This window comes from Protomyctophum parallelum, assembly GCF_964188405.1.
Source record: "Protomyctophum parallelum genome assembly, chromosome: 15".
Lineage (NCBI taxonomy): Eukaryota > Metazoa > Chordata > Actinopteri > Myctophiformes > Myctophidae > Protomyctophum > Protomyctophum parallelum.
Window position 1 is genome coordinate 21,335,931 of NC_139710.1, and position 26,568 is coordinate 21,362,498.

General features: G+C 42.5%; 1 protein-coding gene across 4 annotated transcripts in view; it reads left to right on the top strand.

The window, feature by feature from the left end:
• smarca2 (SWI/SNF related BAF chromatin remodeling complex subunit ATPase 2) overlaps positions 1–26,568 on the top strand; it is a 67,697-nt gene that overhangs the window by 12,975 nt on the left and 28,154 nt on the right. For all 4 annotated transcript variants that reach the window (XM_083784649.1, XM_083784648.1, XM_083784651.1 and 1 more), the window contains 20 exons: positions 1,297–1,470; positions 2,466–2,639; positions 4,662–4,832; positions 5,655–5,705; positions 6,462–6,592; positions 6,961–7,018; positions 8,390–8,484; positions 8,830–8,980; positions 9,403–9,566; positions 10,928–10,994; positions 11,089–11,199; positions 12,072–12,314; positions 15,120–15,233; positions 15,673–15,777; positions 18,863–18,949; positions 19,400–19,446; positions 21,529–21,695; positions 22,899–23,062; positions 24,596–24,823; positions 25,959–26,036. In XM_083784649.1, coding sequence (XP_083640775.1) covers positions 1,297–1,470; positions 2,466–2,639; positions 4,662–4,832; positions 5,655–5,705; positions 6,462–6,592; positions 6,961–7,018; positions 8,390–8,484; positions 8,830–8,980; positions 9,403–9,566; positions 10,928–10,994; positions 11,089–11,199; positions 12,072–12,314; positions 15,120–15,233; positions 15,673–15,777; positions 18,863–18,949; positions 19,400–19,446; positions 21,529–21,695; positions 22,899–23,062; positions 24,596–24,823; positions 25,959–26,036 — 2,580 coding nt within the window. The remainder of the gene's footprint in view (positions 1–1,296; positions 1,471–2,465; positions 2,640–4,661; positions 4,833–5,654; positions 5,706–6,461; positions 6,593–6,960; positions 7,019–8,389; positions 8,485–8,829; positions 8,981–9,402; positions 9,567–10,927; positions 10,995–11,088; positions 11,200–12,071; positions 12,315–15,119; positions 15,234–15,672; positions 15,778–18,862; positions 18,950–19,399; positions 19,447–21,528; positions 21,696–22,898; positions 23,063–24,595; positions 24,824–25,958; positions 26,037–26,568) is intronic.

The following is a 26,568-nucleotide window of genomic DNA, read 5'->3' on the forward strand; positions in this document are numbered from 1 at the left end:
GAAGTTAAAAGAGAATGGTAGTTTGACTTTGATGAGAAAGTTCTTCCAAATTAAGTACATTTGACGATTCTTGTTACTTTTGTTCTTAAGAAAATGACATACAAAGAAGCATCATGGGATTTATTAAACATATGGAGTCACTTGTGTGCCTCAGGTGTAACAGATATTGAATAACAATTATTACTGTTCATGTTGATTTGAATAATCAGACACCCTGTCAACACCAGAAAAGGCATGCAGATTTAAGGCTTGTATGCAAATAAGTCATGGGCTAAAGAAGCAACCGAAGCACAATTTTTGACAGGATTAGATAAAAAAAGCATGGCAAGAAATCACTAATACTGTTAATGCAGGCAGCAGAAAGACACTCCATTGATGTTGTAAAAAATAAATGGTTTGACTTAAAATGAGAATCCAAAAATATATAATGTGAAGCCGGCACAGTTTATTAGCCACAGCCTGATGGCAGGACAATAAATTATTGAAGACACTGCACTGTAGAAGTATTATATATGGAATGTAATACATCTGAATTACACAAAACATGAGTTGTGTCCAAGCACATCCAACATACTGTACACACTGCTCTATAACGAATGCTTGGTGTTAATAATAGGGTTATAAAACCAATCAATAGCCCATGCTGTAGGTTTACGAATGTTGTACTGAAACAGTTTGTTGTTAATATGAGGTTTGGCACTAATGTAAATGATTCTGCACAAAGAATAAGGCAATTCCAATTTCCAAGTACATGATAAGCTTGTCATTCAAAGTGTCATTAGTTGTCTTACTACAAGTAAGAAATGGGTATGTTTCCTGCTAGCTGCCATTTACACTGATACCGTGAAACCCAAACTGATGCACTGTATCGGTCGGGCTCTAGGAAATACACTGTGAGGTTAGTTTAAGTACAGATAATTCACCCTACCTACCTTCACCAAAATTACTGTATTCTAAAAGCAATGTCTGGGTTATAAACCATCTCTGTTCATTCCTAACTCCAGGTGCTCCTGGTTGGCTTAGGTGAAGGTGGTCGTGAGAAGTCGAAAATACACTGTTAAGTCCTACCGTAATTCAGAGCAACATAAAATGGAAAATAATTTAGATTCTAGATTTGTTTATTTCTCATTTTAATTTTACTTTCTTTTTAAAAATATAGTTTTAGTTAACCACTTTAAACCTGGCACGTCATTATTGGCCAAATTATAGGACATTGAAATGTTTCAACTGCAACACAATTTGATCTTGTAGATTGACTATTTTCTAATTAACTCTTTTACTTGTTTCTCTTCCCAGTTGAGGCAGGATGTGGTGGCATGCATGAGGCGAGACACCACCCTGGAAACGGCCCTCAACTCCAAGGCCTACAAGCGCAGCAAGAGGCAGACGCTCAGGGAGGCACGCATGACAGAGAAGCTGGAGAAACAGCAGAAGATTGAGCAGGAGAGGAAACGCAGGCAGAAACACCAGGTGAAATATTCACCAGCCACCTGCACACATACATACGTACACTAGATGGTAGCACTGGTATGCCTGGTACCGAAAACACGAAAAAATATTCAAATGTCCCCCAATAAAGTTGATTCTGAGGTACGAGTCGGATCCATTACAATTACCACATGTCTCAGGTGGGGGAATCTGATTGATTGAAAACTTTATTGAAAATTAATTCAAAAGGATACAGACACAAGAAAGCCGTTAAGCTTGTTTCCGTTGTGGTCCTTTTGTGGAAAGGGGACATGGGGAGTAACAAAACAAAACAGACAAAAACAAAATTTGTATTTTGCCCTGACCCTGTTCCTTTTGGGGAAGGAGACAAAGACATAACAAAAACACAGAAAAAGGTACAAAAAACCCTACCAATAACCAATAAAAACTATTATGTTTAACCTATTCTAATCTAAAAGGTCAGTATGGATTTAATATTTTAGATCATGTTATCAGCCAACCATCTTTTTAATGTGCATTTTAAAATAGGAAAGATGATTTTCCCATATTGCTGTAAAAATGGCAGGGTTTAAAATCAGTAGGGCTACCTCTGGTGTAGTGCCTGTGGGTATCACTAACCTTTGAAAAGTAGTCACTGAAATACTTTGGTGCTGCATTATTTCTAATCCTGTGAACAAGGCACATTTTAAACTGGGATACTCTCTCCTCCACTTTAAGCCACCCCAGACTGGTGAAGTGGGCAGGGAGAAGATGAGTTCTAGGACCACTCTAACCAATTTATTTTGGGAGGTCTGAAGTTTCTTCTTAAGGTTCATAGAAATGCCTGTGTACCAAGATGTACAGGCATAGTCTGAAATGAAATGGACAGACCCTTGAGGACCTGATCAGCTTTTTCTTTTCATATTAAAACAAATATCGGAAAGCTTAAAAAAGACACATGTGTTGTGTAATTGTTTTAAAATTCATATTGTGTGTGTGTGTGTGTGTGTGTGTGTGTGTGTGTGTGTGTGTTTCAGGAGTATCTAAACAGTATTCTTCAGCATGCTAAGGACTTCAAGGAATACCACAGGTCTATTACGGGCAAAATGCAGAAACTCACCAAGGCCATTGCTACCTGGCACACCAACACCGAGCGAGAACAGAAGAAGGAAACGGAGAGGATTGAGAAGGAGAGAATGAGGAGACTCATGGTATGGGACAAGACTTATCAGGCATTATTGAACAACTTTCTCGTTATTTACAATCATTGTTGTCATTAGCTTCACTATAATTTACGACATGAACCCTAGCATATTGGTCATGTCATAGGAAAGCATTTGGTGAATATTCTTGAAAATAGTTGCGACGCATGTTTACGATGTGAATTGGCTATTTTTGGATAAGAGTAGAGGGGAAGAAAAGGAGGAGGTCAAGTATAGACCCCTGGGGCACACCGGTCATCCAAGTATATATAAGTAAGTGGTAAATATACATGGATAACAGCAGTTGCTTTAAAGGCACATCCACAGCAAACTGTTTTATTACAGAGCAGTGTTGCTAAATTCTGCAAAAGTATCATTGTTGATGAAATATGCTGATGCCGACAAGCAATTTCCCCAACATTCTCTGATTAAAAGTGAAATTTCAAAGTGCTACACCAAGCAGTTTGCTTTTATCAGTGAAAGTATACATTGACAGGCACATTGAAGCTTCTTAATGAGTCAGCTCTTCTGGGAGCTGAGAAAGTATTTGTCACTTTTTAAACTGTTACAACGTACCTCATAAGGATTTCTTTTAATGAAATCTAAATATTAAAGGGACACTTCACCCTTTAGAACACTTTCCTGTGGGTCTTTATGTGTGTAATATGTGATTTTAGATATTTTAGATTTTAGCAGTGTCCATGATGTCATGGACACTGGGCTCACTTACTTCCTGGACTACATCTCAGTAAGACAGCCCTCCCCCTATCCACAAGGGGGAGCAGTGCACCAAAGTATTATGTGAATTGTAACCCAGGAGAGAAGTGAACCCAGTTTCCATGACATGGCAAACACTGCTAATATATTAAACCACATATTGCACCCACAAATCTCCTAAACGTCATTAACACATATTCTTTTGCAAAAAGGGTGAAGTGTCCCTTTAACCTTCGAGCATCGAACCTTCCATTGCTTTGTGCCAAGCTGCAATTCATTATAGCTCCTATGTGGGGTGAGATTGCATATCTATTGGTGAAAAAAGAGTGAAGTTCCACACTGTTAAGCACCAATAATAAAAAAATAAAGCGTCTTTGTGTAGGCTACTTAGGAAAAAAAGTGCTATATAAATACCAGATATTATTATTAATAAGACGAGTTATTTCCAAAAGTAGGTTTCCAATAGCCTCCATGAAACAGACATGTGCCACTGTGTCTTATAATTTGTTGCAAACTGTTAAATAATAAAGTATTCAATAAATAAAAAATAGGCACAATAATCGTCAGACTCTCTCTGGCCAATAATAGGGGGTCTATTTTAGGCCAACTGCTTAATATGTGCGCAGCCAGAAGATCGCTGCACAAGGCATTGAAGGCGATACTTCTAATTAGCGCAGGCCCGTACTTACATTTGTTGAATGTGCACTCGATGACTCATGTTTTGCTGCAGAAAGCCATGTGCGTGTCGCATATTTGTCACACAGCCTTTCTTTTATACTCTTGTTAATTTTAAGCGTTTCCACACGGGTGATTTTCATCATTGACTGTGCATGGAGTCCAGTCGAGTGTGTCTGTGTCCTTATAAAACCAAATTTTAAATTATTGTAAACAACATGAACATAGTACTACTGTGAATTTATGATATATACTGTAGGCATATATATTTTATTTTTGTGTAAAATATAATAATGATATCAGAAGATTTTTTTAATCGTGCAATGGTGTCATGGAAATTGTCAATCTACAAGCTCACAACGCATCGATTCGTGACACGTGTTGTAGATATGCCAAAATAATAATATAAAAGTACCGTGTTTAGTTTTTTTTTTCAAATTAATTGTTTTATTCATATCAATATATAATATGTTTTAATAATCGAATAAATTCATTAGTTTGTTTAACTGTTGCTCCCCTACTTGAAAACTACACACCCCATTCCAAACGCAGTGATATCGCTACCATTCTTACGCACAGCCGCATAGTTATCTCCCCCCCTCATTGACTCATTGTCCCTTGTCCGCACCTGCCTTGTAGGCCGAAGACGAGGAAGGCTACCGCAAGCTGATTGACCAGAAGAAAGACAAGCGGCTGGCCTACCTGCTGCAGCAGACGGACGAGTATGTGGCCAACCTCACCAACCTGGTCCACGAGCACAAGGCTGCGCAGGCCGCCAAGGACAAGAAGAAGAAGAAAAAGAAGAAGAAGGTACGGATGGAAGGTCATTTTTATTGATCGTCAATACCAGGTGTGAGCTTATGTAATGTTTAACTGCTGTTAATTCACAATGAAAGTGGCAAAGGGGCATCGCAGTTCTCATTTCATTTTCCGACAGACACAGTTATCATTTTGTTTAGATAACAAATGATGGTTTGTCTTAAAATGAGAGGTTGTCTGGTGCTATCAGGGCACACTTCTTACACACAGAGTTTGTGTTTGCGTAAGACTAGCTTCAAACTGGTCTCAGCCAGAACAGTACCTGCACTGTTCTGGCTGAGACGCAGATATTTCCTTACTATTTTGAGTCTGCTCAGAAAATACAGGAGTTGTTACAGTACCATTTACAATATTTTACAGAAACTCTTCAGTCAAAGAGTTCCTTTCTCTCTGAAACTCACAGTAGTTCTGAATACAGTCTTTAGTTTTAGTAATATTTTTGTCATCTGAACGTTTGACTTTAGTCTAGTTTTAAATCTATGTACAGTTAACTACTAAAATGTACAGTATTTGGCTGGCGTCATAATGCCTGATTTTACGACCCACAAGCTCACAACGCGCTTTTTGTTTGGTTTTAGAAGGCGTTTTTAGAACCGGCCTCAAGTCTAACATAACTAGTATGTATAATTAATTATAATTATATAATTATAATAATTCCCCGGCTAATTGTCTGTTAGCCCTGGCAGTAGAATTCTTTGTTGGTGTGCAGCAGAGGCGTTCCTGGCAGGGCGTTAGAGAGAACTCACTAATGCACACAGGACCAGGGCTAATAGTCTGTGACATTTCATATTTGTTCATATGTTTGACATGCAGAAGGTGGATGGAGATGGTGAAGGTACCAGTGCTATAGGACCTGATGGAGAGGTAAGGTTGAATCCACATAAACACTTATTGTCAGGTTCAGTCAGTTTAGTTATTTATATTCATTTGTTGCACAATGGTTACAAGTATGTTTTATGGTTTAATAAACAAACAGCAAATTAAGCAAACTTTTGTTCTCTTTTTGTTCACTGGTGAATTCACTTATGTTACTGTAGGGGTTGAATGTATACAGTTATTCACATTTACATGACAACTCAATAACTGCACAATTCTTGCATTGCCTGCATTTGGTGTTAACCACTTAACCTGGCATCCCTATTTTGGGCATGACATTACACTATTTATTAAAATAGCCTATGTGCAAGCTCACAACGCATTGTGACGCGTTGTGAGCTTGTAGCTTGCCCATTTTCACCAGTTGACACAATCGTACGACAAAGGTGGTGATTAAGTGGTTAATTGATTTATATGAGCTACTACAGTAGCTAGCTACAATCTTCTTGAAAGATTTGGCCACATACAGTATTAGCAAAGCCTACATAGTCAGTTTAGAACATGAGCATAATATGCAGGACTTGCAGGTGTGTACATGTTCATTTAGAAACATTAGCATCATATGCAGTTGTGTAATGTACATAACAAGCCTCCATGAGACATGCTTAAAAAACTACCAGCAGGTACAGTCAGTGTTTAAAATGTGTTTAAAGCGTGCTTAAAATACTTGCTTGAGGTGTCCTCTTAATCTGAAGCAACTCATTTTCACTTTGACGTTCACACACTTGTCTATTTGTCCATTAGCCCCTGGATGAGTGCAGCCAAATGAGCGAGCTCCCAGTCAAGGTGATTCAGACGGAGACTGGCAAAGTCTTACAGGGGACGGACGCCCCCAAGTCCAGCCAGCTGGAGGCCTGGCTAGAGATGAACCCTGGGTAAGACCAACCGTTGTTGCTTCTAAATAGTACATACACTTAACCATGTGAACACCCTAGCATTCCTATTCTGGGGGTACATTCGCTGGACAAGCTTGTAGATTGGCTATTGTGTCGATGGAAAAAAGAGTGGGCCCACTACAGACCTAACCCCAACAAGTATAAATGTACTAAGTATAGATGGCATAACTGGGTAATCAACAGCTCACAAATAACTGAGGGGATGATCAAGCTACTCATTTTGCCACAGTGATATCTAAATATCTAAACATCTAAATAAAAGACTAATTGGTGCAGTCACTGTTACCGTCTTTATCTCTTGCTTGTTCACCAGTTGATGGATTTTCCTAATTGCCTTTTCAATGCAGATATGAAGTGGCCCCACGGTCAGACAGCGAAGAGAGTGGCTCAGACTATGAGGAAGAGGTTAGTGGCCATGCCATTAATCACTGCTGCACAGCAGAGGGTAGATTGAGAAATAATGTCACCGTTGTCCAGTGGGATTGCTCGTGGTTCAGTGCATCACAGACCGAATTCATTACCACTGTAGCATGCACGGATTGCACGCACACGCACACTCGCACTCAACACACACGCGCACACGTGTACACACACACACACACACACACACACACACACACACACACACACACACACACACACACACACACACACACACACACACACACACACACATATACACACACACACACACACACACACACACACACACACACACACACCCCCCTTGGGGACAACTCGTTGTTTATTATTATCTCCAACCACTAAGGTCACATTCTCACCTAATACTTCGGTAGACTCTATGCGAATGGGCGGAGAAGTTGCGATTCTTGCATATTTAATTTGCTGCGGCTTCACACTGGCTGTGTCAAGCGCAGCAAGGAAACGAAGCAGGGAATTCTATCAATGTGTTCAATTCATAAAATACACAGTGAAAGCTATGGTGTTAAAAAATGTAAAGTAAAGTGAGGGTAACGGATGTGTCGTGTACTGTGTGTGTGTGTGCGTGCGTGCGTGCGTGCCAGCCACTGTTCTTTTGGGCACATGAACGAGGCACTGCGGAGACGGGAGCGCAAAATTATCCGAAGTTTACAATAGTTACTCCCAGAGTCCCATTGATGATCATCCGATCACCATATAGCCTACAGTTATTATGCATATGCCATGTTAGCTATGCCTACAGTTTATAAATCATGCTGAGCTAAAGGTGTGTTTTAACTTTGAAGTATTTATATTTAAACAAGATGAAAAAAGTCTCCACTCGGATCCCCACACACAGTGACAGTCCTCCATGTTTACGCACGACAGACAGACAGAATATTCTGTACACTGCAGTGTTTTTCCTTAAGCAATAGATTAATGTGCTCGTTCTCATATTTCGATGAGGGCTTCCTATTTGACCACGTCACATGGTAACCTAACGGGACATCTTTGTACTGCGTAAAATGAATATCCCTTCTCCGCCTCCAACTGTGCAGCTCCTTATCCACCACATAGTTTGCTTCATTTCCTTTATTTACTACGGATTGCATTCCCACCTGCACCAAATCGAAATCAAGTGCGATTGGAAGCGAAGCGAAACCCCCGTTTTTTGGCGGAGTAGAATGCGGTTCTTTGATGCGCATTAGGATTCGAATGAGCCTTCACACCTGCCAAACGAAGCGCACTTTCAGACAATGTGCAGCAGGATTCGTTTAAATCAGAGGAAAAGCTTTCTGGTGTGAAGGTCACCTAAAAGTCCATTAAGTCCTACGGTGTTTTTATCATGTGTTAAAGGAGGACGAGGACTCTGCGTCCAAGGCAGACTCTGAGGAGAAGAGGCCCGTCGAGGCCAGTGGGGAGCAAGTGACAGTCGACACGCACATTATGGAGTATGTATAATTTCTCATTATATGGAAACATGGAGCAGGAGAAAATGGCACTCCTCGGTCCAGGGGGGCTGTTGTCACGCTCACTATTCGCTCATGTTGATTGGAGCAGCTTGGAGCAGCTTGGAGCAGAGGACACTCTGACCCATTTTAAAAACAGAATCATCCCACGCCGCTCCCACTCCACTCTGCTCATTATGCTCTATATACCAGTCCTTTTTGTTCACCAGTTGAAAACCGAATCAAAGTCAATTACAATTACAATTTGGGCAATTAGCAGATGCTTAACACATCATTAAATTAACAACAGGGAGACTGAAATATACATTGTCATGCATCACGCTCTAGGTCTGCCAAGCAAGACGTAGATGATGAGTACAGCGTGCCGGCGGGAGAGCCCAGTTCCTTAGTGTCGTACTACGGTGTGGCTCATGCCGTCATCGAGAGAGTGGAGAAGCAGTCCTCGCTTCTTGTCAACGGCCTCCTCAAACATTACCAGGTACACAAACAAATGAGTACAACGCTTTGAAAGTCGCTCAGGCTACCATCAAGTTGTCAGTCCTTCACGTTTAAACGCAACACAAATAATTTGTTGTTTGATATTAGTGTATGGCGTTTTTATGTACAGTAATGCTAGAGAAGGTTACAAAATAAGCTGTAGAAGCATTTAAGGGCCTATTGTTGTCTCAGCACTCTTATTATGCTGACGTAGGCTCTGCCGAAACGCGTCCGTATGCTGCCTGTGACTAATCTAAATGTTATCTACCGGTAGCTAAAGAATCTTAAAGACATTTCTGTGAGTGCTGGCATGTTTCTGTTTTGATAAACCCGGTAAACAGATTATTGGTCCAGATTGGGTTTTGCTCAAATTCCTTTGTTTTAAGTTATATCACCTATACTGTATCTCTCTATGGTGTCTAGGTCCAGGGGTTGGAATGGATGGTGTCCCTCTATAACAACAACTTAAACGGGATCCTGGCTGATGAAATGGGACTGGGCAAAACCATCCAGACCATCGCCCTCATCACGTACCTGATGGAGATGAAGAGGCTCAACGGTCCCTATCTCATCATCGTTCCTCTCTCGTCAGTAGCTCTCTGGGGGCTGGGCTGGGGGGGGGGGGGTGCTAACCTCGCGTCACCAGGCTTTGTGGTCTGTGTTCCAAAATCGCTGTGTGAACCGGCCTGGAGCGGATGGTAATTTACGTCATGTTTTGTAGTCTTGTTTTGTAGTCATCAGGCAGGATACCACAAGGCGGAAATAAGAATTCTGCCATTCTAGTACTGATTCCGTCTTGTGGTTTCCTGCCAAATGACTACAAATCATTGACTACAACATGGCGAAAGTTACCATCCGCTCCCGACCGGAGCATAAACCTGAAATGGAATGCTGCCCAGGCTAGGGGGGGAATACAAGCAAAGCCTGTATTCCTCTCCCTAGCTAAAATCCAGTATGCCAAATTACATCTGAAAAAGAAAATTTAAAGAGCGTGTGACAAAATAAATTACGATTTAAAATGTATTGCGGCTATGTTTACATGAACAGTTAAATCCCCTTTTCATTCAGAATAAAAGTTCAATCCTATTAAAAGTCATGTAAACACCTACAAAAACTTAAATCGGAATGAAAATGGCCAATCTGATTTAAAATCCAATCTGATGTAAACAGACTTTTGAATCTGATTGAAATAATTTTGGACTCATGTCTACACTCATTCGGATTCAAGTTCACCCTGGTCTTTCTACGAAAGCTCGTTTCCTTGAACACTCTGGCGCAAGAAGAGCATAACAAACAAGATAGTAACGAAGAGCAAGAGGTGGCCCAGAGCAGAGACACTGTACTTAATTCAAACTTTAGAAGATTTAGGAATAATCCAGAGAGCAGACGGTATAAACTATAAAGTATAAAAATGCGGAATTCTACAAAGCTGTTGCAGACAATATGAGAGAGGATGGATATCAAGTTCAGATACGGACGGTAGCTGCTCAAACAAGAACATCTGGTTGCTATCCAAGGGAATCCAAGTTTTCTTCCGGTAAACGTAAAGATGTAAACGTATCCGCCTTGCCCCCTATCCAATCAGAAGCCTTCCCAGCCCCAAACCTGATGTGGAATTAAATAATGGCATTTAAAATGAAGCACTCATTTGGAATGTCCATTTCCCATGTAAACATTTTCATTCCGAATGAAAAGCCTCAACATGTAACCGCAGCCACAACATTACGTGATTCCCTAGTATGACCCGGGAAAGAGTCAAACAAAGGTGCTTTATCAGCTAGGACTCAAAGGAAGGCGGTGCCCACCATCGAGTCGTTCGGTTATGTGGTTGTCCAGAACCACCGATCGATGCTCACAGATAGTGAATATAGTGAGAGTTGTGTGTGTTCAGAGAGCTCTTTGTCAAACTTCAATCTCTTTTTGATTGTCTGTCTTGTTCCTCATGTAGAACCATGTCCAACTGGGTTTATGAGCTTGACAAATGGTCCCCATCTGTGGTCAAAGTTGCCTACAAGGTGAGAGGTGTCGCTGTCTTAGCCATTGTTAAAAACTCATTCACTGCCAGATTAATTACCTAAATGACCATGTTCTTAACTTGTTTTGTGAAAGGGCACTCCTGCTTTGCGGCGAGGGCTGGTGCCACAGCTCCGCAGTGGGAAGTTCAACGTTCTGCTCACCACTTATGAATATATCATCAAGGACAAGCAAATACTGGCCAAGGTGAATGACCCCTCTGTTTTAATTATTAGCACTTTCATGTACAGCTAGACAGCTTAATTTAATTGAAGCCCAAACTTATTGGGACAGCACCATTTGTGACCAGATTTGACTGAGGGGCTGCCATCCAGCTTTTCACCGGAGGAGAAATTATATATTTTTTATCCAAAATGAGTTAATAGCACAGACAGACTCTTCACATACTAGAGCATATCTGAAATAAATATCAGAGCTGAAATCGACATGGTGTAATGTTAAGAGACCACAGAAGTGAACCTTTTGAGCCCGTTTTCTCAACTCGCTGTTTTCTGTAAGACATTACTCTATAAGCCATATCTCCAAAACTGGTGGGTCAAACTGAACAACCAATATGTCAATTTGAAGCTGTGATTCCATGCTTTCATATGACATGAAAAAACGAAAATTTAAAACAATCCAATTCCTCAGTCAAATTTGGTCACATTTGTTATGGGGTGCATGACTTAATCAAAGTCAACACACATGTGTTGACTTTGTGGCAGCGGTGGCCGAACAGTTTGCGGAGCGGTCTTGATATTGGAAGGTCACTAGTTCGTATCCCCGGACCGGCACGTTACAATTACCACCGCTGAAGTGCCCTTGAAATGTTCTATGAGCAGGGCCTGGCTGTAAACAAGTTCTTGAGCTTAGTCCAGTTACCCTGGGTAAACATAGTACCTTTCCTTTCCTTACACACACACACACACACACACACACACACACACACACACACACACCCACGTGAGAAATTAATTTATCCGCTATTGTTTGTAATAATTAGACAGATTTACCGCTATATTTGCAATTTTTACATTGGCCGCTTTTCTTTCCATGGCCAAACATTGAATCGTGTGCAGATTCGCTGGAAGTACATGATTGTGGATGAGGGCCACCGCATGAAGAACCACCACTGTAAGCTGACGCAGGTGCTGAACACCCACTATGTGGCGCCGCGCCGCCTCCTCCTGACGGGCACGCCACTGCAGAACAAGCTGCCCGAGCTGTGGGCGCTGCTCAACTTCCTGCTGCCCACCATCTTCAAGAGCTGCACCACGTTTGAGCAGTGGTTCAACGCCCCGTTTGCCATGACAGGAGAGAGGGTAAGACCCCCCCCCCCCCCCCTGAAGAACACATTGGGTTGTTTATGTTGGCATTTGTGTTCTTGGTTGAGCAGATTCGATGTACTGTATTTGCGTAAAATAGCCAATCGACGAGCTCACTCGCTTGTCAATCTGCTCTCTCTTCTGCTAAAGGTTTCCCCAGAATTCGAATGCTGGGGTTTAAGTGGTTAAATGCCCAGCAGAAACGTCGTTTTATGCTTTATCCAACCAAGGAAACTCCCCCCTGTCAGGTGTAAAGGAGCAACTTGGACACTCATGCATGAAGGAAGCATGAGTTCAAGTCCGTTGCTCTCCCCAGGTTGGCAGAGGAAGTGTAGCGCCCAGGATTACATTAGATAATTGACACTGGGTGAAAAAGGTGATGCAAATAAATAAAAATAAGTGCTCTAAACAGACATTAAAATCCATAGACTTGATATTCCCGGTTTAGGGGGTGAGAGCTATCTGCTTTAATAGATGATAGATGCTCGTCACATATATGACTCAAGCCCACCACACACCGGCTGCGTCCCCCGCGCGTCGCCGCGCGGCGGACACAGCCACCTCCATTATTTTCAATGAACCTATCGCACACCGGCTGCGTCCGACGCGCGCTGGCGCGCGGTCACGCCTCGCCTGCCGCGCCGATGCACCGCTGTTCTATTTTCCAGGCGTTGCCGCGCGGCCTCCACCCGGCTATCCGTGGGTGTGGCAATGGAATATAGTCAACAAAACTCCCCAGCCACGTGGTAGCGCGCCGCGTCCTGTTGGTGTTGCCGTGCGGCTATGGCGCGCGGCAATACTGTGCCGCGGCGGAACGCGTGGTGGTCGCAGACGGTGTGTGTCGGGCTTCAGACAGCAGACTTTTATCCGCACAATCTTGCTAGCCACCCCGTTAAGGGAATGTTTCTGTCTAACGCCAAGGTTTCCATACCAACAAATGGCAGCAAAGGAAATAACAGACTCTATGAAGGCCCTGTAGAACAATATCACCAAGACATCAATTCAAGGAAGAATGTTTGAGAGTCCCGCCTTGTAAAGAACTATAATTGCCTTTGACAGCTGTCTGCAGTACGTTTAATTTAATTTTGAAATGTGTGCTTTGAACAGATTTTCATTCAAGCAAGTCAAAATAACTGAGCCTTCATACAACTTTATAAGAGACTGAGATTGAAAGCTTTAAAGTCACAGTGACTGTAGCCCAGACGTTTTATTTGTAAAAAAAAGTCTGGGACCGAGTCCACTTCAATTTGGCATAGAGTAGCGCAAACGTTGATCGTCTGCACCTTTGTTAAATTGACACACACTCTTTCTGTCGCTCGAATTAATTAGTCTCATGTCGCGCAGCTTCGTCTAGATTCTGCCTATGCCATAGAAAGCATAGGTGGACCCCAGGCTACAGTGACTGTACCTCCTGCAAAGTTATAGGGCCATTTTTCTGACTCAATTGTCTTACTTAAGGAAGAACATTTTTGTAATTTCAGCTCCAGGTAACCGAATTGCTGGCCCAGTCTGAAGTGTTCACTCTGATTTGACAAGATCCGTCTCAGTCTGAATGCAACAAGCTGAAGATGTGACCCAAGTCACATATCAAACTGTCCAAAATGTCACTTTCTGTGTGATCCGAGCGCTTCTGACGTGACACCATTACAGAGCCCGAGTATTTTCATTTAGGACGCGCTGAGCTATGTAAACAAGAGAGAAAACGAGAGCAAAAGCAAGAAAATAAGCGAGAGGACAGAAAAGAGAGAACCCTCGGGGCACAGGTCTCCAGCAGGCCAGGTCAGGTTGTGGCCTCCTGGTGGCGCTATAATAGGCCAATGTGAAAAGGTTGCCATTTCTTCTTACGCCTTCGATGGCAATTGGATGAATTGAGGCATTTTGTTCCAAAAATGTGTTTTGCTAAAATCCACCTGTTGGTGGCGCTATAACAGGCCAATGTGAAAAGGGTGGTATTTAATCCTCAGCCTAGTAGGAAAGTGCGTGAAAGATCTCACGTAAATTGTAATATCAAAAAATGTGTTTTACAAAAGTCGGCCTCCTGGAGGTGCTATAACAGGCCGTTCTGGAGAATTTGGGGCAGAGGTTCATCGTTGGCATCCAGGGAGAGTGTGTGCAAAGTTTGGGATCGACCGGGTTAACAGTGCTGGAGATTAGCTTGTAACGGACAGACGGACGGACGGACGGACACACACACACACACACACACACACACACGCGCACGTGCACGCGCACGCGCACACGCACACGCACACGCACACACACACACACACACACGCACACGCACACACACACACACACACACACACACACACACACACACACACACACACACACACACACACGGACGGACGGACGGAGTGCAAAACATACTATAGTGCACCATACGTTTGTTTTATAGGAGCAATATCAGAACTACTATGGACAGATGGTGAAATCTGTACCAAAGTCCTGACGTCACTTGTTCATCCCCTAGGTCGCGGAAGTTTTTCTCATGGAGAATAACATTGGGTCATTTCAAAATCGTTTCATATATGAATTGTGGTCCAAAAATGTACAAACTGTCTCGGCGATATTGTCGGGGAGGTGTCTCTGTATCGTCATAATTGATACAGTCTGTTTCTTACGAAAATGTTACTAATTCGGCGGCAGTAACATTAGCGTTATCTCGCAGTCAGTTAATCAACGGACTTTTGGAACACAGTTCTTATCTGACACGATATGAAAAAGTCTATTGGAATTCAGAAAGGGGGGGGTCACTCTCGCACTAACTATGTATGCCAACCATCTCTTCTGTGACCTCAGGTCGACCTGAATGAGGAGGAGACCATCTTGATCATTCGTCGCTTGCACAAGGTGCTCCGCCCATTCCTCTTGCGCCGACTGAAGAAGGAGGTGGAGTCTCAGCTGCCAGAGAAGGTGGGACGAAGACCAAGCTTGCATCACCAATACAGGATCATTTTAGATTTTTGGGATGGCTATTCAGATATACAAGCTCACAACGTCACTGCGAGCTTATAGATCTGCTATTTTCACAAAAAAATAATAAAAAAATATATATCTTAATATATCTATATATCTTATATATCTTAAAGTGCAGATCTTTAACTCATCTTTGCTTCTGGGAGTCCCTGGAACAAATTATTTTGAGACGGGTTCAGCGGCCAAATACACAATACAATTTGGGGGTCCTTGACGTGAAAAAGTTTGAGAACCACTGATTATAGCAACATAGGCTTTTTCAGAAGACATTTGTAGAATCGGCCTCAGGTCTTAATGGGTTAATGTGTTGTGTAGTGGGAATTCGGGCCACCTCCGTGTGACTGTGCTTTTGTGTTTGTCGCGGCTATTCTCACAGGTGGAGTATGTCATCAAGTGTGACATGTCTGCCATCCAGAAGGTGCTTTACCGCCACATGCAGAAAGGCATCCTCCTCACCGACGGCTCAGAGAAGGACAAGAAGGTAACGACGCCAGCGTGCGACCTAACGTTTCTTTTGTTTCAACATATGTAATTGATTGATTTCCTCAGTCCTCATGTGTTTTATTCATGCGTCCCGGTCCTTTGATAGGGTCAACCACAGAAAGCTCTTTATAAAAATGAAGCAAAGAGGAGTGGCTGGATATGTTGGGTCCAGGCCTACTGGAATGCTGGTCAAATGGAATGGGAGTACAGTATATCAACCCCATATGGGGTTAGCAATGGTGCCAGGCAGGGGAATTCTGTCTCCAATTGTATTTAATTTATGTATGGATAGTTTGTCTGCTACATAGGGTTCCTGTAATACTGAATGCATGGTCAGTGAAACATGTGAACCACCTCATGTATGTATGCAGATGACCTGGTGGTCCTCAGTCCCCGTAGTGCTGGTCTACAACAGCTCCTTGACATAATGCTCTATGTATGGTGTGCAACATGATTTAAAATATAATGCTAGCGCCATAATAAATGAATAATGAAATGCATTTTTATAGCGCTTTTCCAAGTGCTCAAAGCGCTTTACAATGGTTCATTCATTCATACATTGTGAGGTGAAGCGGCGAACAGTCGACACCAGCGTCCTCACTTTTCCCACATTCACACACCAACGGTGGCGAGCTCACGCCGACCGACTCATTGGAGGCAATGTAGGGTTCAGTTTCTTGCCCAAGGACACTTCATTTTGGCAATGTCGAAAGTTGTATACTCTAGCAAACACTATTGCTCGTAATTTCAGTCATTGTTCTACTAATGTGAAAGTGTCATTGTTTAAGCCTTAAGGCATATTGCACACCGCTCTATACTGCCCACCTGTGGTCATCTTATGAGAAATGTTGCAAGTTGCATATAGACCGATTCACAGAGGGTTTCCTGGGTGCGGCCATTACTGAGGTGTACCATTGAGTGCAGCAGCACTGATTAGCTACACCTGGCCTATGCAGCACCTGCTCAATGGATTACCCCTCAGTAATGGCCGCGCCCAGGGCACCCCTCTGTGAATCGGTCTATACATTGATGCAATAAGAATACTCCTTTAAAAACCCAGAGGGGGCAGTGCTAGTCTGATGTTTCTCACTGCTGGAGTGAGCATTTTTAAAGCACTTCTAAGATTGAATGCACAAGTTCATGCAACGGCTGGATGTATCTGCAAACAGCATCACTGTGGCGCTCTCAAGCCCCACTATGAGCTGTGCAATGGAAATTAATGGTCTCACTATTAATAAGTAAACAACATCAGGAAGACGCAGGACTCAACCATTAGGATTCGAAATCCATTCTTTATTGTATATGTCATCACACCAGAGAGAGACTAGTGTCTCTCTCCAGAGCTTCCCTCCGAACTCCCCACACACATCCCCAACACATATTTTATACTTTCAGGAGTGTACAGAGTTTCAGGAGTAACAAGAGATGGTCATTCCTTAAATGGACTATTCTATAGTTAACTCACACAGTTTGAAATAGGTTTACATGAGTCGGCAGTCTCTAATGAGTTTGTCAGTGAGGAACAGGTGGTAATTAGAGTGTTAAGTATAATCTACTAGTAGGCTACATTCAATGAATCAATACCATAGTGTTTATATGCATTTTTGCCACCACAGCTGTTCACAGGGTCACGCTATGCATCCAGACTAAGGTTGCACTGGATCAAATAACTGTGTTTTGCCTGTGGGTAGGGTTGGTTGACCATGATAAAACCATGATAAAATAACCATGATAAAATAACTGTGTTTTACCTGGGATACAAATACTTTATTTAGTTATGTGATCTGTGCCTTTTCTAAATATTTTTAGAGAACGACACAAATATTGGCATGCGTCCAAAGGACAAAATGTTGATTATGTTTGGATTGCAGATAGGACATTAATTTCCTGTTGACAGGAAATGAATTGCCTTCATCAGTGTCGACACTGATGAACTGATGAAGGCTGGATAGCCGAAACGGCTGTCCGTATTTGTTAAAATATGAAATAAACTATTTGAACTGCAGTCTTGGTGTGTGCGACCCTTACTTACTTACTTACGCCTTCTGCCCCTTCTGGGGCATAGGCCGTCAACAAGCGATCTCCAAGCATCTCTGTCTTGAGCTGTTCTCTCCAGCTGGTTCCAGGTCGTCTTCATGGTCTTGATGTCTGCTTCCAGGTCTCTGCGCCAGGTGTTTCTAGGGCGACCCCTTTTCCGCTTGCCCTGTGGGTTCCATGTTAGGGCTTGTCTTATGATGGTGGTCGCAGGCTTTCGTAGGGTGTGGCCTATCCATCGCCATCTGCGTTTCCTCATTTCTTTTTCCGCCGGAAGCTGGTTGGTTCTCTGCCAGAGTTCGTCGTTACTGATGGTGTCTGGCCATCGGATGTGGAGGATCCTCCGCAGGCAGCTGTTGATGAAGACCTGCACCTTCTTGATGGTGGCAGCTGTAGTTCTCCATGTTTCTGCTCCGTATAGGAGGACCGCTTTGATGTTGGAGTTGAAGAACCTAACTTTGGTGTTGGAAGTCAGTTCTTTGGAACTCCAGATGTTCCGTAATAGGATGAAAGATCCACGGGCTTTACCGATTCTGGCTCTAACATCAGCATCTGTGCCCCCCTGCGTGTCGATCACACTGCCTAGGTAAGTGAAGGCTTCAACTTCATCCAATGCCTCGCCGTCCAGTTTTATTGTGTTGGTGTTAGCTGTGTTGATTTTGAGGACCTTGGTCTTGCCTTTGTGGATGTTGAGTCCGAGTTGTGCCGAAACGGCTGCCACGCTGTTGGTCTTCTCCTGCATCTGTTGTTGTGTGTGTGACAGTAGTGCCAAATCATCTGCGTAGTCCAAGTCGTCGAGTTGCTTCCAAGGTGTCCACTGGATTCCGTACCTTCTCTGTGCCGTGGAGGTCTTCATTATCCAGTCAATGGCTAACAGGAAGAGAAAGGGTGAGAGCAGACAACCTTGTCTAACCCCAGTCCTCATTGTGCGACCCACTACCTTTATTTTGATATGTTTTGAACGGGTAGCGCACCTATAGTCAGAGCGCGGTGGTCATATGAAGAGTAATTTACTGTTTCTAATTCTATACCCTGGTTATTCTTTGCAGGGCAAAGGTGGAGCAAAGACCTTGATGAACACCATAATGCAACTGAAGAAGATTTGCAACCACCCGTACATGTTCCAGCACATTGAGGTGGGTGGTGCTTGGAATGTTGATACCGTACATGACATACTGAGAGAATCATTAGTTGTAGCTCAAAATCATTATTAATACATTTTCCGTTCCCAGTCTTGATAATGTCCAGATCATGTAAATAAAATGTACTTTTCTAATTTAGATTAAGGGATATGAACCCTAGTGCCTCTATTCTGGGAATGTCATAATAGGCTATTGGCTATTTAATAGCTAATCTGGAAGTTTATATCGCAAATGCAACCATACTGCACTTAAATACTCAATGATATCCATATACCCACGCACACACATAAATATATATACTTATTAATTGTTAACTCTAGATGTACCTACCGCTGACATCGAAACGTTAGTCTGTCTATCTATTGTGCACCTGTAACAAGAGGCTTAAATCTTCCAAATTCCATTGCCTTCCTTCTTTACTTATTCAATGTTCTCTGTTTCCAGGAGTCTTTTGCTGAGCACTTGGGTTATCCAAATGGTATCATCAGTGGGTGAGTTAGGGTCATCAAAATGTGTCTGTACACAAATGTGTCTGTGGCAAGACTTGTCCATGTCTGCTGCAAATCATCTTTGATTTAAAGAATACAATAGAGCCAGTATACAGTAGCTGCATTCCCAGTCTCCAGGACTTCTTAAGAATATGTACAGTAGGACACTGATGTAATTAATGCAGAAATGCCACTGGCGTAAAGTTACAATACTTCTAATACTGCTAACAAAGCCAAAGTACAGTGTACGCAAACAATTGATAAAAGGGTTTAAAAGTCTTTCAATCGGTCAGCCAAATGTGTTATTATTACTACAAAAAACCCCAATTCACATTAAAACGTCGGATGGATTGGACAAAACTACAGACTTTGCACCATTTTTCAAAGAGAAAAGGCAACAAAGATTCTGCTTTGAAATTGGTTTTAGTACATACATCGTGTCGATCTGAACTCTTATCGATAAGGCTCCCCAAGCCTCTTGAAGCTAGCCTTGTTTAACCATTTCAAAATGCAGGCAATTTCCGGGAGGGGGTGGTTTACGAGGCTATCTTGTAGAATGTAGAGGATCAGCAACGATAAGTCATGTATATCCTTCATGTCTCCTTTTCAGAATGTTTTTCGTTCGGAATATGTGACATAAACATGCCTTTGGTTGTCTTATATGCCAGCATCAGTGTTTGTAGTATTTCCGACTTCGTTTCAGAGAAGATGTTTCATTATAGAAATTGTGTTTTGATGTAATTATTCTTCTCTCATCTCTGGCTCTTGAGTAAGATATCATTACCTTGTTGGAAATCGATGTGGGACTATGCTTTCTGGGCCGTATGAGCATCCTGTCCTGTCAACATAAATTAAGAACTTTTTGATCTGCGGGAGCTTCCAGTAAATTAGATTTCTCCTCGTAATGGTTTTGTGACAGCTCTGGTCCATGGTGCAATTTATCTTCTCCCAGTCGGAAGACTGCTGGCGTATGTCATGATTTTATGCAACTGTCAGATGTTTTTTTGTGTACTTTACACATCCACCCACCCACGCACGCATGCACACACAAACACACACACACACACACACACACACACACACACACACACACACACACACACACACACACACACACACACACACACACACACACTGGTGGCTTGATCATTCTAAGAAACAAACAGCAGTTTTAATATATCCTATCAAAGAACCTGACAGATGACTGGTGCAACAACTTGATTTAACTTGTCATGTCATATCAGTAGCCCAAACAGGCCTGTGTAAATGATACAGAATTGTCAACCATTGTGATTGCCACTATAAGGAAGCTCATCGTGGCTTCTAGGCTAGCGAGTAGTTGTCTCTTACATGCACCTCCAACATTACAATTTCCTTAATATTAGGACTTACCACAAACTCAAAATCACACCCGTGTGAACTAAGTTGTGCAATTCTGTGCGGGGCTCCCCGGAACTTTCAGACCCACAGGAACGCGCCCCGGGTGCCGGCCCGGTTCCGGCGAGCCGCCCCGCATCCGAAAACGGTTGAGAAATGACAGAGTTACCGTGTGGGGAAATTAGCAGACAACACTCTCTCACAAGTAATAGTGTGGTATTCTCTCTCCCTTCCTCTCTCTCTCTCCCTCCCTCTCTCTCACACAACACGACACCGTCTCAAATGTTTGGGGACTGGTTCTGAACAATTGTCTGACGCATTCAAAGGCTTAGTTCAGATTTATGGACTTAAAGCTGTAGGAAATGTCCAGTATCACTACGCCAGCACCAGCACAAAAAGATAGTGTCTTGTGACAGAGGGGTCAAAGTTGAACAAAGGTTGTGCTATATGGTAGAAATAGATCAAGTATACAAATACCGCTAGTTTTGTGGATTCATTTATTTTTGATGAGTGGCACCCAGTAAACCCCCACCAAATGACTGGAACTTGATATTCACCAAAACCAGGCCAGAAATCTGAACTAACCCTTTAAATAGTTTTCCATCTCTGCCATCCATTTAACTGTGACTGATGTTAGTTCTGTAGGGGAGCTTGGGACAGATACATGATGATACCCTGCATATTAACCATCACATCATGTCCACACAGACATGAGCTGTATCGGGCCTCTGGGAAGTTCGAGCTGTTGGACCGCATTCTGCCGAAGCTGGAGGCCACCAACCACAGGGTTCTCCTCTTCTGCCAGATGACCACTCTCATGACCATCCTGGAGGACTACTTTTCCTTCCGCAACTTCAGCTATCTGCGTCTGGATGGTGCGCAAAGTTACATTATCAGTAGTTTAGAAGTGCTCTGTGCTCTGCTTCTACCCCCCTCCTTTCCTAGAAATCTTGGTGGCACACAGCTTTGACTGGAAGCAGATACGCGCTTTGTGATAATGATCGGATTTGCCTCCAAATGTACAGTAGGTGTCTGTGTCTTATCTTAATATACTGAGGTGAAAAAGATCAAGAGAAGCCTTTGATCGTTCAGCTTGTTGGCTCATCCAGCTCTGGCAACGTGCCATGACTTAACGTGAAGATTAGGAGACTTAGTCATGTTTGATTACTTGCCTTGGAGTCCCAAACTTTGAGTTTGAAACGGTTTGACTCGTTTGGGTCCTATACAAGTACATACTGTACATTTTTCTGTATTTATTCTTTCATTTACTGCATTAGTGTACTGCACTTCTGGCTAGACGCCACTCTTCATTTCATTGTCAAAGTATTTGTATACTATGTGCAGTGACAATAACTTTAATCTAATCTAAACCTAATCTAAGTAGGGTACAACATCGGTGGCAAGCAGTGGGGAGGTATAAAGCTGTTCTTTGGAGTGGTTGCGACACTCAAAATGCTGATTTGCTTCTACAAATTGTGTTAAACATACGCTGCTCCTTTATATCTTGCCCTTGTGAACAGGGCAAGACATCAGAAATAGGTTATTGTATACACTAGCCCTTACACCCCCCCCCCCCTTGTGGCCGTGGGGGGTACTGCGCCCTGGGTGCGTTTTCACATTTTTAATTCACTAATAAATTCACTATTAATTTATAATTTGTTAAATTGGAAAAAGGGCTTCGTTAAGACCTCCATATTATTGAGTGGTGCAACCACTCCAAGGAACAGCAATGTCCGTGTTCACCTATGGGTTGGTTCACCTATGTGACTACCTATGTGACGTTAATGAGCACCAGTATGACTATGAGTACCAGTAGGGGCGCTGTTGTGCCAGAAACAGAGAGAGAGAGACAGTGCTGCAATGTTGCCTGCTAATGAGAGAGAGAGAGGAGTTGCACCACTCAGTTCACACAGGTGTGATTTTTATGGTCAATGCCTTTGTGAAAAGTGGGAGCGATTGGTGCAGGCAGTGAGGAGCTACGGCAGTTACAGTGACACACACATATACATTCATTCATTCAGACAGACATTGGCTTAATTATAGTATGATTATATTGCCTGATGTTGTTCTTTTTTTAGGAGCTACCAAGTCTGACGACCGTGCCATACTGCTTAAGAAATTCAACGAGAAAGGCTCTCAGTACTTCATCTTCCTGCTCAGTACCAGGGCTGGAGGCCTAGGCCTCAACCTGCAGGCTGCAGACACTGTCGTCATTTTTGACAGCGACTGGAACCCACATCAGGTCAGTTAAAGGTTGAATCATAGGGTCAAGTTGACATTTTGGCCTGAGTGTGGCGCTAGAGGAAAGCTCACTGGGTCACTCATGTTGTTGAGGCTCATTCTCCGGGGAGCATGAGCACTCTGTGAGTTTCATGGCAAATAAGCCTGTTAGATCTTACAATATCTTGTGGGCAAGCAGACATTCTGGCCTACGGGTGGGTGGCACAGGAGGAAAGGTCATAGGGTTACCAATAACAGTAGGGTTCACATAGGTGCACACAGCAATACATGTTTATACAATACTGTTTCATACCTGAAACAGTCTCTGAAACCATTCACATCCCCATACCCACTTAGACATACACAACATCCCTATCTCATGGTTCCCAACAGAATATTTTCGGAATCTGGACGCAGGTCATTCCACTACAAAGCTCCATCTGACTGGAACAATCTTCCGCTTTTATCAATTACCTCTCTTGGCCGCTTCAGGACTACAACCTGTTCATGCTTCTAATACTGCTTGAACACATGTTTACTTCTAACTTACAGGTAATAGTACATCCATTATTTCCATATGTAAATGAGTCGGGGGCCGGGGGTGTGGTTGGGAGAATGGGAGCAAGTTAACTGTACCTGTATGTCTTGTGTATTTGTACTGTATGTCATGTTGCACCTACGTATGTGTCTTTTGTACTGTGTACTTGCACTGTAATGTTGTAGTTGTATGTATAGGACCCCCTCTAAAATGAGATGCTGCATCTCAAGGGGCCATCCTCTCAATACAATTCTGACAACATTCTACAACCAATACTTTGATATATATCATCTTTTGGACCAAAGTGGTGGATGAACACGACATTGTCTTCCTTAAGAGTACTCTCTTAGAACTTAAGACATGTTTGAAGTTTTTCTTTCTGTTTATATCCCCCTCCAGTTAAAATGTCTTTGAACTGAATACTTCAGAGGGTACCGTGTGAGATTTCTGTATGTCTGAAATGAAACATGGCTGGAAGCAGAGTAATGCCCAGGTTAGCAGAGGAAACAGAGAGGAAACGCTTTGATGGTGTTGACATCTGTAAATCGAGTGTGAAAACCTCGGCAGGTTTGATCAGCAAAGATGGACGTCTTCTGTTTAGCTCAATTATGTATGCTGAGTGATATGTTATAATATTTACTGTATGTACTGTAGCTTAATACCCGGTTTATGCAGGCAGTGTTGCATTGGTTAGCTATCTGTCCTTCTATCAGTCCCCTCACCCAAGTCAGAATTGCTTTTCTGGATAGATACACAAAGGTGCTTTACATAAACAGAACATGTTTATTGTTGAAGCAAAACATCCTATACAAGAAATGGGAGCTACAAAAGAGGTCTGAGAAACAGAAAGCCCAGTCACCACAGGTGACAGCACAGCATTATATTCACTTGATAGATGACAGATGTCCAGCCAATTGTGTCTTCCTGGCCCATTATGAAACCATGCGATGAAACCATTATGGCTGCAGTTCTGCCATCTATTTCTCATTTTATTATTACTGTCTGGTCGTTTTGTAGGACCTGCAGGCCCAGGATCGCGCTCACCGCATTGGTCAGATGAACGAGGTTCGTGTCCTTCGACTTTGCACGGTCAACAGTGTCGAGGAGAAGATCCTGGCCGCCGCCAAGTACAAACTCAACGTGGATCAGAAAGTCATCCAGGCTGGCATGTTCGACCAGAAGTCATCCAGCCACGAGCGTCGCGTCATGCTGCAGACCATTCTAGAAACCGAGGAACAGAACGAGGTGGGCTCATAGTTTGCAACAGATTGAAGGGTTGGACAATGAACTGAAAATATAATGAAATTGACATTTAGGACCAATAATCAAAGTCATTTTGCTCATGTACTGTAGGTTAATCAAATAATTGAGAAGCATGTTCTATTTTCTTTAACCCATTTTGGGCGGGAACCCCTTTTGGTGTTAGCATTATGTTATACTTTAGCTATTTAAAAATAGCAGATCTACAAGCTCATAGCGCGCCACCGCGTGGCGCGCTACGAGCTTGTAGGTCTACTATTTTTTTTAAATGACTGACGACTGACATAGAAACATAGCTTTTTCAGAGAACTGTCAGGATGTAGAAGACATTTTTAGAATCTGATCTCAGGTTAAAGAACACATTATACAGGTATATCAACGAATCCACACAAAACATTCTAATATATATACTTTTTTTAATAACAGATAGGATTAGTTTATCGAGGTCTAATAAAATAATTTGCATGCGAGGTAGAAAGGAATAAGGTGTCAACATTGTCTGTACTGACATGGTAGAACTCCAGAGACAGTAGGTGGGATCAGGGAGCGGACTGACATAAAACATTAATAATTACAGTATTGACCCCTTTTGTGATCAATTTCAGCATGTTTAATTTGTGTTTGTTAGAATCAATATGCAATTGTAGTCTGTATAGAATCAGTCTCATATTTCCAGCTGGAACTGAGACATGAAAGGAGAATGATGGCCACAGCACAGTAGTGATTAGCCATGGTTCACATGACGCCATGACGAGCGTCATGACGCAACTGCAGCCTGTTTTACGCAATCGCTACATTTACATTGTAAACGTGTACATAAACATTCAGATTCCAAATATAAAGTACTCGCCACGGGTGTTAGAATATTGCTGGTACAGCGATTAGAATTGCTGCATCCTGTGTTGTTTAATAAAAAGCATTTTTTTCCGAACTGTTATTTTGCCATTGGCTTTCAACTACGCGCCCCTATCGGTCGGCTTTTTGTTTATATACACGTTTTGGACTGTAAATGTAGCGATTGCGTAAAACAGGCTGCAGTTGCGTCATAATTAGGGCTAAGTAGTGATTAGACATTGAGAATAGGACATTCTCGTGATGCTCTTTCATCATCCAACCCTAGGAGGAAGACGAGGTGCCAGATGATGAAACCCTCAACCAGATGATTGCCCGTAATGAAGACGAATTTGAGCTCTTCATGGTGAGAAAATTACCTCTGTGTCTTTGCTTTGAATTAGGATGGGAATTTTGACAAGCTTGATTTATAAGATGGAGAAAAATATCCCCCCCCCCTAAAATAATTGTATACCTGACCACCTATTTTGCATATCTCCATATTTCATATTTTTCATAAACTTCATACGCAAAAGTAGCGAAAAAGAACTCATAGATCGGCTATTGTCCGCGATTTTTGAAAACAATGAAAACCTTTGCCTATAATAACATGCCCAACATAGGGATTCCAGGTTGAAAGTTGTTAGAGTAAAAGAGGTCAAAATTAAAAGTATTAACAAGCTGGTGAATGAATGAATAACTCCATTGGGTCCATTTGGAACACTGGTTCTTTCATAAATTTTTTGAAAAATAACAGGTTTCTGCCTGGCAGTGACAATATTTTTTCTGCCAGCTCAATCCCACTCGACGTACCTATTTTTCCTACTGGCTTGGAGAAGAGCCACTCTGGTTTAATAAATCTCACCCAGCTTTGCTGTATATTTATTACAGAAGCAGCA